General features: G+C 41.0%; 1 protein-coding gene across 1 annotated transcript in view; it reads right to left on the bottom strand.

Annotated features, from left to right (window-relative positions):
* Positions 1-13,608: 13,608 nt before the first annotated feature.
* LAPTM4B (lysosomal protein transmembrane 4 beta) overlaps positions 13,609-15,440 on the bottom strand; it is a 63,635-nt gene continuing 61,803 nt past the window's right edge. Inside the window, exon 7 of the mRNA XM_079126304.1 lies at positions 13,609-14,777. Within this exon, the coding sequence (XP_078982430.1) occupies positions 14,700-14,777 (78 nt within the window). The 3' untranslated portion in view covers positions 13,609-14,699. The remainder of the gene's footprint in view (positions 14,778-15,440) is intronic.

Raw genomic sequence — 15,440 nt, 5'->3', positions numbered from 1 at the left:
CGCCAGTTCATATTCACAGAGCTTCCACAGGCCAGACATCAGACCCCGAAGTGGGGAGGGGGTAAGGATGCCAGGAGGTAGAGGAGACAAGATTCCTACCCTGAAGGAACAGTGAAAGTCTAGTTCGAACAAGACTTCAGAAATTATGGGAAAGACATTTGTAACTTTGTCAAGTGGGAAAACCTTACTTTGGAGGTACCACCGAAACTTGGAGGGAGGCAGACAGCGGTCAGTGGCTCTCTCACAGCTTTCCCGCTCCCAGCCAACCAGGGTGAGTGTGCTCTACAAGCCAGGACATCTCCTAATAAAGCTGCAAAATTCTATCCCCAAACGACTAACCCAAAGCACCCAGTTCAGGTTTTGACAAGCTACTGGGAGAGGCAGCAGAACTAACCAGTTTCAAATCCTCTGGATGTGCCAGAGTGCGATCATTTAAGTGCTTTTGGTTGCCTGTGTTTTGTAACTAACCATCACCCCTATTTGATGCCATTTAGTTTCTGGAATGAGAATAAGTGCCATGTACAAAATCAATTCTTCAGAAAAGCTCCAGGGGTGGATAATTAGAATCCCAGGCATAAAGCAAGGGGTTAACGCTCTGGTCATTAGGCAACCCAGTAGCACCATAACAGCCAGAAAAAAATCTTGGATTCAGGTCCCTTATTCCGTTAGTCTGCAGCTCACAGGGTGCTCTTGGCTGCCTGCACTGATCAGAAATAGTTTCTTTGTATGTCTTGGGGAGGAGGAAGGTGGAGGTCAGAAAGCAGAGAAAAGTCTTCAGGAAATGTTTGGTTTCTGAAGCCTTGGATCCCACAGAAGAAAATTCTTCCTGAGTCCGGGCCAGTGAAAATCCCCTAGGAGCTGGGGAAATTGAGTTACAGTTTATGGAAACTTACAGTTAAAATGTGTAGCTCTATTCCAAGACACCAGTATAACCTAGTAATTTACCAGGAAAACAATAGCAATCTGGAAATCCTTCCAATTTTTTAAGGAAATTGTGATTAATAACTGATTCCAATGATTCTGGTGCATGCCAACCAAAATGGGTGTTCTTTCCCCAGGGAGTTCTGTCAGAATTTAGAATAGGAAATCTGTATGGAGCATGACTGGGGCCAAGTCACATAGGTCAAATCAGTTGTTCTACCTTATGGGATGATATTCTGTTTTTCTGCCAACAAAACAATAAAGCAAAAGCAAGTTCAGTTTCCTGAAATATGAAGGCAGAACAAATGATTATTTAATTTCCAGGTTACCCTGTCCTTGTAGCAAGGGGTGATGGGATGCATCTGCAAGTTGATAACAAAGGCTGCTGGGAAAAAGTCAAATTTGCCTTTTCAGCAGCCCTGCTATCTGCTGGATGAAGAGAACCTTACTCAGAAGTGTGGGGTTTCACACAAATTGGATACAACTGGTAACTACTTAATAGTATGTGGGTAGCTATGTGGGAAATAATGCCTCAATTCCCCATCTCCACTTAGGGTTCCAGAGTAAGGGTTTGTTGGGGGGGGGGGGTCACTTAACCCAGGTTTCACATTCATGAAGAGCCTCAAATGTGGACTTTTGACATAAGAATCCATTTGTTTCTTGTAAACATTAGAACTTTTTGTTTTTCATTAGAATTATCCTTATTTGAGACCCAGCTATCTGGCCTAGAGGACTGACTGAAATGAGACTAGACACACAAACAGGATCAGAGTACAAGGAAAATAAAGAATAGACAGGTTGGCTCACAGACCAATAGCTTAAAATAAATCTTGTACTGAATGCCTGAGCAGAAGTGTAAAATTGCAATGTACCTCACTTGTACTGAATCTAGGTGACCAATGATGTCCCAGTTCCCTGTAAACTGTTGGTGCTCCCCTCCTTGTCCCCCAAATAGAAGTGCTGATGTCACCTCTGGGAGGGAACACACTGGCCTGTCAGGCAGCTGCTCATCTGTTGGAGCTGGAGATGTGGGGTTGCAAGAGGAGTGACTGAGTTTCCACTGTGGTCCAGGTTAGGAAAGCTTTCTAGAAGGGCAGTGCTCCTTTCTGGATATTCTATCAACATGGACTGCTGATACCATGTCCAGAGGGTCCCTTGGACAGGATAACTGATGGCTCTATTGTATTGGGTGAGATAATTTCTAAATAAACATATCGTCCCACCTTAGAAAGTCAGAATGATAGAGATCAGGAAAAAAAATTATAGCAAGTAAACAAACTTGTTCAGGAAAACAAAATGCATTTCAAAGAAGTCTCGGCCATTTTGAGACAACAGCCAGGCCCCGTAGGACCCCTGGCCGGACTGACTGAGCCCCGTCTCCAGGATCCCTCAGCCCGACCGATCACTCCCTGCCTCTGGGGCCCTCACATCAACTGACTGCTCCCTGCCGCCAGGACCCCCAGACCAACTGACTGCGCCCTATCACCGGGACCCCAGACCCACTGATTGCACCCGGCCTCCAGGATCCCACAACCACACCAAACACACCGGACCTCTAAGACCACTGCCAGACCAACTGCATCCCATCTCCAGGACTTCGAGCTGACCACGTCCACCCCTGAGCTGCAGCTCCCCATTTGCCAACACATTTGGAAGCCAAAGCAGCCATCTTGGATAATCCTGGAAGCCGTAGCTCGGATCTTCTGGTGGGGCTAATCCCATCCTGAGACGCCTGCTGGAGGCTTGAAGCTCATTTTCAGGTACCTCTCATGCATCAGGCTACTGAACAGTGGGAGGTTTCATTAGTATATGACTGTTATACAGATTTTCTTTTTTCTCCTTTTTAAAAAAAAATTGTTTTTATTTCTTTACTTTTCTTGCTTTCTTTTCCTTTTGTTTACCTGTTCCCTCAGAGTCTCTTTCTCCCTTTTTTGCATGCTAACATCCGATTTCTTTTGATTACACTCTCACCCTTTCTATTTTCTAGAACTTCTGTATATTCTTTTCTTATCCCATTAACAGCCATATTCTACATCCCTCTGCATCCTCTTTGTCCTCCATTAGAAACTGCAGACCTTATTGCAAACCTGTTTGTTTTACCGAAGATAACATTGAACTCATTTTGTTTATTATGACAATTTTGTTATTGTCCCCATAGGGGCTATTTGGTCTAGAATTGCATAGTGTCTGATTTGGGCACTGCTAATATTGATCTCCCCTTAAAGAAAGGGTTTTGAAAACCTATAGGGCCACTATAAGCCTATAGGGGGAAGTCTGCAATACCCCAGATCTGCACTGCTAGAGGGGAAGATACATGAACAACATGAAAAAACAAGGGAAGAAAATGATCCAAACAAATCTAGATTCTATAGGAATAGAATCCAATGACAGTATGTTAGAAGAAATGTCAGAAAAGGACTTCACATTATACATGATTAAGATGATGTGCGAAGCAAAGGATGAAATAAGAGAGCAAATGCAGGCAATGAATGATAATACCAATAAGCTGAAAGAGCACCTGCAAGAAGCAAAAGATCATTTCAACAAAGAGATAGAGATTCTCAAAAAAAAAAAAAAAAAACGGAAATCCTTGAAATGAAGGAGACAATAAACCAAATAAAAACTCAATGGAAAGCATCACCAAAAGACTAGACCACTTGGAAGACAGAACCTCAGACAATGAAGACAAAATATTTAATCTTGAATAAAAAGTCACCCAAACAGAGAAGATGGTAAGAAATCATGAACAGAATCTCCAAGAACTATGGGACATCATGAAAAGACCAAATTTAAGAATTATTGGGATTGAGGAAGGAACAGAGATACAAACCAAAGGAATGAACAACCTATTCAATGAAATAATAGCAGAAAATTTCCCAAACCTGAAGGATGAAATGGAAAATCAAATACAAGAGGCTTACAGAACACCAAATGCACAGAATCACAACATCCACACCAAGGCACATTATAATGAAAATGCCTAACATTCAAAATAAAGATAGGATTTTGAAGGCCGCGAGAGAAAAGCATCAGATTACATACAGGGGGAGACCAATACGGATAGCAGCCAACTTCTCAACCCAGACTCTAAAAGCTAGAAGGGCCTGGACCAACATATTTCAAGTTCTGAAAGAACAAGAATCCTATACCCAGCAAAACTAACCTTCAGATTTGAAGATGAAATAAAATCAAAGAAGACTCATGTTTTTATGTGATCTTGAACTTCACCATGAGATCATGAGGACAGAGACCAGGTCTTTGCCTGTTTATGGATCTTACCCTATGCTATGCTTGGAAGGAACTGAGCTGCTTTAGCTTTTAATCTGGTGTTTACAGCCTTGTAGTTTTTGTGCAAATACATCAATGATGCTACCTCTCAAGAATGAGACAACAGTAATCCCAGCGACACAGGAGGCTAAGTCAGGAGGGTGGCGAGTTCAAAGCCAGCCTCAGCAACTTAGCAAGGCCCTAAGCAACTCAGCTAGAGTCTCTTAACTAAAATACAAAAAAGGGCTGGGGATGTTGCTCAGTGGTTAAGTACTCCTAAATTCAATCCTTGGAACCAAAAAACAAACAAAAAAGAATGAGACAACAGAATATAGTGGAGAGCCTTTAAGGATAGGCTAGAGTGAGCGGAAAGATTATTGTCTCCTTAACTATCGACAAGGCTGAATGGACCAGGCATGCATGGATGCACCACTCAGCAGTGCAGATTACTGCTCTTTTCATCCTTAAACCTAGGAACTGGCACAAAGTGGTCTGTGATTAGAAGCCAATAGACTCTTCCCTGTGACACTCCATTAATTACCCTCACTCAAGGACATTAATGAGTCCACATCTGCATTGGTTGCCTGGTTGCAATCAGGTTGCAAGATATTTGGGCAATGACTATGTGTATCTGTCCTATAAGATCCCCCAGCACGCTGGCAGAGCTCAATAAGAGGGACTTAAGAATAACAAAAATATCAGAAGTTAGGACTTTTCCACATTTTCTCTTGCCAAAGAAAACAACTAGGACATGGATATTAACAAAGTCCAACAGAAGGGGAAACACTACAAATGGTTAGTGGAAAGAATAATGTGACAGACTGCTGAGAGTCACACATAAATCACAAAATGGAGAAAAATAGGAAGCAGTGCAATAAAGCAAACAATTTCACTGGTAGAGGAGTCTCTGAGAAGAAGCAAAAGAAATGTCTTGACTCATTTAAAACAAGAATTGACAAAGCAATTTCCAATTATAGAAAGTGCCAGAAAATCACTGGCTCCATGCACACCATCTGTGAATATTTTTTTTAAAAGAATGATGTTGAGAAGAGGATGCACTAATCAAAGTTTTAGAAAAGTTGAAAGTTTCTTTCTCTTACAGCAAAATTTCTAAGGTAGCCCAGCCTCCTGACCAGATCTAACAAGAGGGTACCAAGTAACACTACTTCCCCCTGATGGACAGCCTACACATGGGGCAGAATAGAATGTCTGAATAATGTTTTTTAAAATCAGTTAATATAGCAATGGAATAAAGGACAAAACCCACCTCATTTAAAATGTAATTTGACGAAGTTCAACACCTTTTCATAACAAAAACACTCCACAAACTAGAAATAGAAAGGAACTTCCTCAACCTAATAAAGGGCACCTATGAAAAACCCACAACCAACTTTATCTTTTTTCTTCTTCTTCTTCTTCTTTTTTTTTTTTTTTTTTTTTTTTTTTTGGTACCAGGGATTGAACTTAGGGGCACTCAGCCACTGAGCCACATCCCCAGTTCTATTTCGTATTTTGTTTAAAGACAGAGTCTCACTGAGTTGCTTAGTGCCTCGCCTTTGCTGAGGCTGGCTTTGAACTCACAATCCTCCTGCCTCAGCCTTCTGAACTGCTGGGATTACAGGCATGCGCCACCATGCCCAGCCCAACTTTATCTTTTTAAAAAAATATTTTTGTTTTAGATGGACATAATACCTTTATTTTATTTATTTATTTTTATGTGGTGCTGAGGATCGAACCCAGTGACTCACACATGCTAGGCTAGCGCTCTACCACTGAGCTACAGCCCCAGCCCCCCAATTTTATCTTTTTTTTTTTGGGGGGGGGTGCTGGGGATCGAACCCAGGGCCTTGTGCTTACAAGGCAAGCACTCTACCGACTGAGCTATCTCCCTAGCCCCCCAACTTTATCTTAATGGTGAAAGGCTGAAAGCTCTCGCTCTAGGATCAGGAGCAAGATACCTTCTCACTACTTGCATTCTACATTGTACTAGAAGTTCTAATCAAGGCCAGAAAATGAGATGACAGACATCCAGATTGGAAAGAAAGAAGTAGAACTATTTGCAGATGACATGATCTGGTATAAAATAATTCTAAGGCACATACTAAAAAACTGTTGAATTAATACATGAGTTTGGTAAGATTTCAGGATGCAAAATATCTTAAAAGTCACATGTATTTCTATACACTTGCAACAAACAATTAAAAATGAATCAAGGCTGGGCATGGTGGGGCATACCTGTAATCCCAGCAGCTTGGGAGTCTGAAGCAGAAGGATCAGGAGTTCAAAGCCAACTTCAGCAATTTAGCGAGGCTGTAAGAAACTTAGAGAGACCCTGTCTCAAAAGAAAAAAAATTAAAAAGGGCTGGGGATGTGGCTCAGTGGTTAAGCACCCCTGGTACCAAAAAAAAAAAAAAAAAAAAAAAAAAATTAAATGAAGAAAACAACAATCCCATTTTCAATAGCCCCCCAAAGAACAAATCACTTAGAAATAAATTTTAAAGTGCAAACCCTACACAGTCATCTCTTGATATGGATTTGATTCTAGAGGATACCAAAATTCTCAGATGCTCAAATCCCTCATATGAAGTAGTGTGGTATTTGCTTATAACTTACATACATCCTCCCTTGTAATTTAAATAATATCTAGATTACTTAAAATATCTAATACAATGCAAATGCTATGTAAATAGATTCTTTAGGGAATAATGACAAGAAAAAGTCCATTCGTTTTTAGTATAGGTGATTTTTTTTCCAGATATTTTCAATCTGCAGTTGGTTGACTTCATGGATGCTGAACCCAGATATAAAGAACAAGGTTGGAGAACTCACACAACAGTCAAAAGGTGACCAGAAACTGATACTTGGTAAAATGTGGCCTATCCATACCATAGAATATTGTTCTATAATAACAAAGAAATAAAATCCTGATACATACTACAAAACAGAAGAACCTTGAAAACAAGCTAAGTGAAAGGCCAGTCATAAGGGACCACATGTCTGATTCCATGTCCAAAATCACTGAGACAGGAAGTAAGCTAGTGATTGCCTACAATGGGAAAGTTGGGAAGAAATAAAGAATAACTGTTTACAGGTGTGTCTGAGAGGTGATGAAAATGTTCCAGAACTGATTGTGATGGTTGCACAACTCTGAATAGTATTAAAAACCATTAACTTGTATACTTTAAATGGGTGAATAGTATGGTACATGAATTCTATCTCAGTAAAGGTTTTGTTTTGGGCAGACGGTAAGTTTTAAATTCTGAGCCATCATGCAAATATTTTAGTCTCACTTCTTGCATTGCTTACCGTCCTTTGGATTCTTCCTGGAAGACTCTTACCCATAGGCAGGAAAGGCTTCCTACGCTTGTTGGCATCTGCTTGTGTTCTTTTGCATGCATACCTTTTCTGGATTTTGTACTCCCTCCTATTATGAGCACTTTCCACTGCAAGATATATCTCCTGGTGGAAATTTCTGTCCTAGTGTCTGTAGTACCTGACACAGAGCAATTCACATTGCTTGGCTACTGGAATTCTGTGTATTTTTGTAAAGAATAAAGAACAAACTCGCTTTACCATGAATAGTTTCACATAGATTTTATCTAAATCTTAAGTGCTCAGAAGTGTGTAAACATGGTACTGTATTGGAGTTGCACGCTAGCTGTTCAGAATTCTCCTCTGTATTATCAGGACTTCAGGATTCCACAGGGTTTAGATGTGGTCATCTATTGTTTTAATGATGCAGTGATTTACGAGAAAAGAGGAAAACTCTTAAGAGAAGGCACGTGTAGTAATGTTTCATTCAGAACTGTACTGAAGTAAGCTCACATTTAAAAAAATGGATCACAAGAACAGTAAGAGCCAAGAATAACATTTCCTTTTGATTTCAAATTTAAACATTAGCTAGCCTCTCATCTCAGTGGTCCTTTAATCTTTCTTGAGATCAAACCTTTCATTATGGTGTTACTGTTCTTTCCCTATCAGCTACCTTTATGACCCTCTTTTAGTCAAGATGCACACGAAGGATAAACAGGACTCTGGCTGTGGCTGTCAGGGTCTGCTGGAGGAGTGACCCTTCCCTTTGCATAGTCTATAGCAATAATTTTTTTCCCCTAGTGGGCTCTTCTGAGACATGGTCTCTGTGGGACTCAAGCAGAATTTGTTGTCATCACTGAGGGTGGGATTCCAGCTGGCTTTAATTTTTCTCATGTACTTATTTTATTTTTCATCTAGTAAATGTTTTTTGGTTCCTATTTGCCAGATGTGCTGGGCACTGATAGAACAATAAATAACACAGACTCCATGAGTTTCTTACTGGGGGATTACAGATAAGAAGCTGGGGGATTAAAGATAAGACGTGACAATAACTACAGAATGTTAAGATGTGCCTTGTTTGGAGATGCCGATTCTGCTATAGAACATTAAAATAAATGCCTTCCAGATTTGTGGTTCATAGGCCTCTAAAAGGAAATCACTTTCAGGTTCAGATCCAAAGTTGAGCTGCTGGACTTATTTTCTACTTCATTTTATTAAAACATGTAAGTTTACAGAGTTTCCCTATGCCTAAGTCACACCTGATCTTCCATAATGATGTTGAGGGACCTTAACTCCAAGGGATACAGGTGATACAGTGCACTAACTTCAATAGGGCAGAATAAAGCCTACATCCCCATGGGAAATGACTGCTTTATTCTGTCTTTATGTGGTACAGGCTTTCTGGGGCAAGAAAGTTGGGTCTCAAGGTTTCCTACTATTTCTCCAAGACAGTACAAATTACATCACTGTCTTTATTAGCTTGAATTATGACGCTGCAAATCTTAATGTATATAATCTGCTTGACAAGATAAATCACTGCAGTTTACAAGTTTCCTCAGAAGGAAATTGCTTAAAACAATTAACTACTAGAAAAAGTCCAATTGATCTTTTTCCCTGACTGAATTCTTTTAGTAAGAATGAAAAGCTGGTATTTGCAGAGCATTTTTCCAGTGTACATTAAAGAGGAAAGTGACAACTTTACTTGTATAAACTTCAAGCTAAACACCCACCCTAAGTTTACATGGCTTTGCCCAACTTGATTTCCACCTCAGGATGTGTTAATTCCAATGAGTAGTGATCGATCAATCACTGTTAGTATGAAGTGAGTTTGTATGTGCAGAATTCTGAATTCTAGGAGTCTCAAATTCACCCACTTGGATATATTCGAACTGCATTAAGTCCTGACTCTGCTGCTCACTGTTTAACTTTGGACCAGTTATTTTCTTCTAAAATGAAAATGGAGACAAAAGAGTTAATATGTCATATGCTCAGTAGCACACATGGCACAAGAGAAGGGCACAGAAAATGGTAAATGTCACTCTACTTTTTAATAAAGTAGTTAATAAAAAAAACCACAGGATTGGATACTGATTAGATGAGGGACAAGAGAGAGAGGCAGGCAAGGAGGACCATGACTTAAGTCAGTAAGAGCAGTGAAGGGGAGGGCATCACTGAGACAGAAACACACGTGTCAACAGGGCCAGATATGGGAGAAAAGAAGGACAATTTTCCATTCGGAGCAAAATATACATAAAATGTCAATAAGAAGATTGGGATGTATTGATAAAAACCAGGATTAGAGCTGCCACTGTTATTTATTGAAGGGAACTATATGTAGGAGACATGTTTAATGAAAAAGACCTAGAGTTAAAAACAAATAAAAGAACAGCCTTCGAAAGTAAGACAGTGAAACAGGAATTACAAATACATGACACAAGTCACTGCATTGGGTGTCCCCTCCACAAAGGACAACAGGGTCCTTGGTGCTGTTGCTAGCCCCTTGTTCCTTATCTTCCCAGAGCCAGGGCTTTCTTCAGGAAGAGACCACAGGTGGAAGCCTCATCTGTCCTTTATAAGGATTAGATTGGAAGTCCCTAATCTAGGCATAAGGGGGACCAAGACACCAGAGCTCCAGATGCTTGACTTATGAGTAGCAGCCAAAATGACCACACATCAATCCTAGCATTTTTAAAAAACCTGTTGTCAACGGACTTTATATGCCATGCTGAGAATTGAACCCAGTGCTTCACACATGCTAGGCATGTGCTCTGCCACTGAGTCACAACCCAGCCCAATCCTAGTTTAAATCTTCAATGCCCATAAATTATGCCCAACCTACTCTTGGTTACACAATTCCTTTCAAAATCATCTTTTTGGTCTATTGGACAACTTGATACATACCAAGAAAGACTTTATTTTCTGGATGCTATAGCTTGGGTCTTAAATGTCTCCCAAAGGTCCATGTGCTAAAGGCCTCGTTCTCAGCATGGCACTATTAAGGAAGAAGTAAAGCTTTAAGAAGTGGGGCCTGGTGGGAGGTGTTTGGATCATTGGAGTTGTGCCATGAAGGGGACAGCAGGACCCTAGCCTTCTCTTCTCCCCCTTTTGCTGCCTGGTCATGAGGTGAGCAGTTCTGTTCCACCATGAGCTTCTGCTATGCTGTGTTGCTTTGTCACAGATCTAGAGTGACAGAACCAACTGATCATGGACTTAAACCTGTAACTGTGAGCCAGAATAAACCTACTTTAAGTTGATTATCTCCAGAAAGTAATGGAAAGCTAACATACCAGGTTAAAGAGGTTCCCATCTTAATAAAATAAAAACTGTTTGTACAGTTAATGGCTTTTTTGTAAAGCATGTATGTTGGATAAGATAGAATAAAACAAAACTTGAGTCCATCATGCTGTTGTTTTAAGTCAAACTTCATCCTGAAGCGGCAGCTGTTCTTGCTAATGAGGATCCCAATGATGGGTCTACTGGGCTCAGACTTTCGCCTTGATGTAACTTTTTCTGAATTGGCCAGGCGACAGCTTCTGTCTTCTGCTGTCTTGGTGCTCTCGTCAGCAGGTGTGCACAGGCTGTGGGCAGAGGGTGCAGATCTGGCTGGCTTCCACACACTGCCAGCCATTTAGCAGAAAACTTGGCTGGTGGGCAGAAACACTTGAAGTGAATTCCATGGGTGTGGAGACATCCCTGCAATGCCTCCTTTTTCCTTCCCCCGCCCCAGAACATGTATCTGAGCTGCCAAAAACCATTTCACACAGCCCCAGGCACTATTTTTGGTGCTTTGTTAGGTCTGAAGGAAGAGAACCCTGAAATGGCTTTGCCTGAGCTTTATACGCTAGCAGTTCTTTTCCATGAGCTGCTCTTTTAATACCTTGGCAAAGATACCGACCCTCTCCCCTCCTGAACCTGAGGCTGCTTACATGATCGGCAGCATTACAATGTAATGATGTTTAAGTCAGTTTCCAGACTGGCTGCAAAAACTAATGCATCTTTAAAAACAAAAAGGAAATAAATGTTTTTAAAGTCACATTGGTTTTCCTCTATCATAAATGCTCAGTTTGCACAGCAGGATTTTCTCTCAAAAGATGAATATTTCAAATACAATACATTCCTCTTTAATGGCTATCGTCTTAGAGACAGTCTATGGAGATCATTAATAAAAATTACTGATTAGCAATCTAAGGGTAGAGAAGCAAGATAAATGAAATAAGATGTGTTTCGTTAAGCAAATTAAACATGTATTTAGGTCCAGAACAGAGTGAAGAAGAAAAAAAGATGGGAGGGGAGAGTTGTTTTTGCATTCTCGAGGACAATAGAATAGGAAGGGAATGGGGACAAATGGGGAGGTGCTGCGCCAAATATTTATGTAGGAAGAAGTGCAGGAAGCAGAGAGCCCATTGGCCTTTAACCTTGTCTTGTCGACTTGGTACCCTGGAAGTCCAATTAGCTTGTTCAATGGAGGCCTATTTTTCAGGGTGGACAGACCATACTTTTGTCAAAAGGTTGCCGGGTGTGGGGACACGTTTGTACTCCCAGTTACGTGGAAGGCTGAGGCCGGGCTGACAAAACCCCCAAAACTCGGTGTTCTACAAGAGCTGGTACCGGTGGATTCATTTGCAAACCTGGTTCTGGTCTCAACGTCATGATCTTTAAATGAGGGACAGGGAGTCAAGAAAAAAAACTGGGGCTGCTGGATGTGTAGTTCAGTTTGGTAGAGCACTTGCCTAGCATGCTCCAAGCTGTGGGTTCCATTCCTAGCACCACCAAAAAATAATAATTTAAGAATCTAAAAAATAATTTTCAAAAAATTTAAAACAACTGAAGGGTGCCCAAGAAATATACAGACATGAGCAACAGCGAAGTAATGGCTGTTCTTTCTCTGTGGACAATAAAAGAGGTAGGATACCAAAGTGGAAATTTAAAATACACTTAAAACTAAGGCGAACTCAGGGAGGACAGAAACCTGTGGAGCAGAAGGGCAAAAGCTCGCTTGATCTTGATTTTCACTACAAATACAGACTGTGAAAGTGGGGTCTCAAAAAAATTAACTAAATTAAATACACTTAAAAGAGAAGCTATTTATCTTTTAGTAATGAGACAAATATGCACTAGAAACTTGCTAGTGCATGTAGAATGTTCTACAAGGTCATTTTAACACACCTCTCCATAGTGGAGACAAAAAGACAATGCCTCACTCTGCAGAGGTAAATATGGAGGGCTGCTCTTGAGTTTAGCCTCAGAACTGTTAAGAATCAAGAAAAACCAGCAACACCAGCTCCTTATGAGCTCTCTGAGAAGGCAGTGATAACCCAGAGTCCATGGTGCCATCCAGGTTCTGCATGAAAAAGAAGAGCAGTCTGTTTCTGTCCAAGGATGCTACAGAGGGCCTCCAGATCAGAACTCTTCTCCACTCAACCACGAATCATTTGCAAAAATTATTAGGCACAGAGATGGAAAATCATAAGGAACAACATGCAAGTAACTGTTAATTTCCTACGTGCCTTCCACAGGGATGATGACACTGATAGACCTTTTCTGTCAAAATATGGCTTAATGTGTCTTATTTTGTGTGAATCTTTTGCACTTATTTTTGTGGTGCTAGAGATCTGAGATTCTTACACATGCCACGCAAACCCTCTACCACTGAGCCATACCCCCAGCCCAGCATATAGCTTCAAGGAACAGAATTTCTTAGGTTAAGTTTATAAAGAATACCCAATGAGATTTAAAAACAACCAAGGCTGACCATCAGGGCTAAAAACTCCTTCCCACCTCTTGTTTTAATCTCCTTGGAATGTGGTAATATCTTACCTGCTTATTAACAGTGCACTGCACATAAAGTGATCCCGCAACAGCTGGCACCTGGGGCCTAAACCTAAAGGCTGGCTTAGGAAGGCTGGAAGCTGGGGTTTATTCGTCCCCCATTCTTCTTGGTCTAAGAAGTCTGATTTTATTAATACTAGAATATTTTAAATATTTGTGTATGAAACAAGCTATAAAGCCCACTCCCTTGACTGAGCTGTGTGCATCGTATGGCTCTCCATGGGCATGAAGGGTCCTCAGGCACAATCACCACAGAAGTAAACGGTTATTTCTTGAATGTGGGCAAATCTCACTTTAATTGCAAAAGCCTTCATTTACAGCACATTCAATAATGAACAAGCAGGACAGTCACTGATTTTTGAACATATGAACATATAAAAGTTCTTTGCTATTCAGGTAGTAGAGATAAGAGCATTCCACCAGGGAAACAACGCTCCTCACTTTTATGAAGACTGCTTAACATTTTAAAGAATGACGAGGCATACTCAGAAATTCACAGTAGTAGGATGGACCTCACAGGGAAAGAAAACCTTTCTTCATATTTTTAGGCAAACATATATCAGTAATTTTACTTGATAAAGCGAATGGTCACCCTCCTTGGATCAGGCCAGGTAGGACACATGGTAAAAGGGGGTCCTGGGAAGGATGGAAACCCGGAGCACCAGGTACCTCTGCCCTGCGGTGCCAAACCAATCAGTTCCTCCTCTAACCAAAAGGAGGTGCACCAGTATATGACCCAGGACCCAAGATGCAGAGGAGCAGTTTCTGATCTACTGCCTGGTGTTGCCTAATGGTCTCCATTTAGCCCAGGGGGGAAATCTTTGACCAGCCAATTCCAATTGTTACTGAACTGAAGTCATAAGGGACAGTTGAGAAAGTATTGTAACACACACATGAGAACTCCTGTTTATCTAATAAGGACAATGATCACACAATTAACATTCCTGTTTCCATAAGTTTTTTCTAAATACCAAATGGTTTAAGAAAGGTGTCATCTAATTTTGAGTTTATATTTTCAAGAGAAAAGAAATAGAAAAAAGTGTGACTAATTGCCCATGTTGAGGGTCAAGCAGGTACAAAACCAGACTTGGGGGACTCAGGGTCCATTTGTATTTTGGGGAAAGATAATATGGATCTGATTATGTCCCCCCTCACCCCACTGAAAGACTTCTACAGCAATACTACCACAGTGCTCTAGCTAATAGCATGTGTTCAAAACTACAGAGGGATTCAACTTAACATCTAAATTGTAAAATGTGGCATTTCATCAACAAATAAGCTTCAGAGAGCTCATCTCAGAATTGAAGTTACAACTATTGCTCAGGTGTCAACAGTCAAGCTGCTGCTCTCAGCTCCATCCACTCTCAGACTCAGGCAGACACGTAGGGTGGCGGTGGCTCCTTGGCAGCCCCGTTCACACTGGCGTCATCGTACGGGGGTAACAGCACCTGAGAAGAAATAGGGAAGATGAAAGTTATGGCCACTCAGCTGAGGTTCATCTTTTTTTTTTTTTCTAATTTTTTCTTCTTTAGTTGTAGGTGTTCACAGTACCCTTCTTTTATTTATTTATATGTAGTGCTAAGGAACGAACCCAGTGCCTCACACATGCTAGGTGAGCGCTCTGCTGCTAAGCTACAACCCCAGCCCCAAGGTTCAGCTTTAATTAAACTTGCAGGCAATTAAACATTTTTCATATCTAGTACCACATTTAGTTTTTCACCAGGTGGACACATTTTCATGAGAGATTTTTTTTTTTTAATCCCTAAAGAGGGGAGAGACTTTCAACTCCCTCTGAGTTTTCTGAGCCCTTTCTACATGTGCCTGTCTAGGAACAAGGAAGCAAGGGTAGCTCTGAAGAGGTGAGTGTGCACAGAACAGGGCAGGTGCCTGATCCACCACAGCAACCACCCACTGTGAGGCCCACATAGCCCAGTGGGAACTGCAGGGGCTTTGGTATCAACATGGATTTGCAGCCTGGCTAAGCCACATTTTTATCAGCACAATTTGGGTAAGTGACTCAAGCTATTGCTACATCTGTAAATTAGGGATATCTGAAAACTAGAGGTGTATAAAATACCTAATTCTACTTGGTGCACACCTGAATGAGCAAT

The sequence above is a fragment of the Sciurus vulgaris genome (genome assembly GCF_902686455.1).
Source record: "Sciurus vulgaris genome assembly, chromosome: 1".
In the NCBI taxonomy this organism is placed as follows: domain Eukaryota; kingdom Metazoa; phylum Chordata; class Mammalia; order Rodentia; family Sciuridae; genus Sciurus; species Sciurus vulgaris.
Note: the sequence above shows the minus strand (reverse complement) of the source record. Positions and strands in the feature narration are given on the sequence as shown.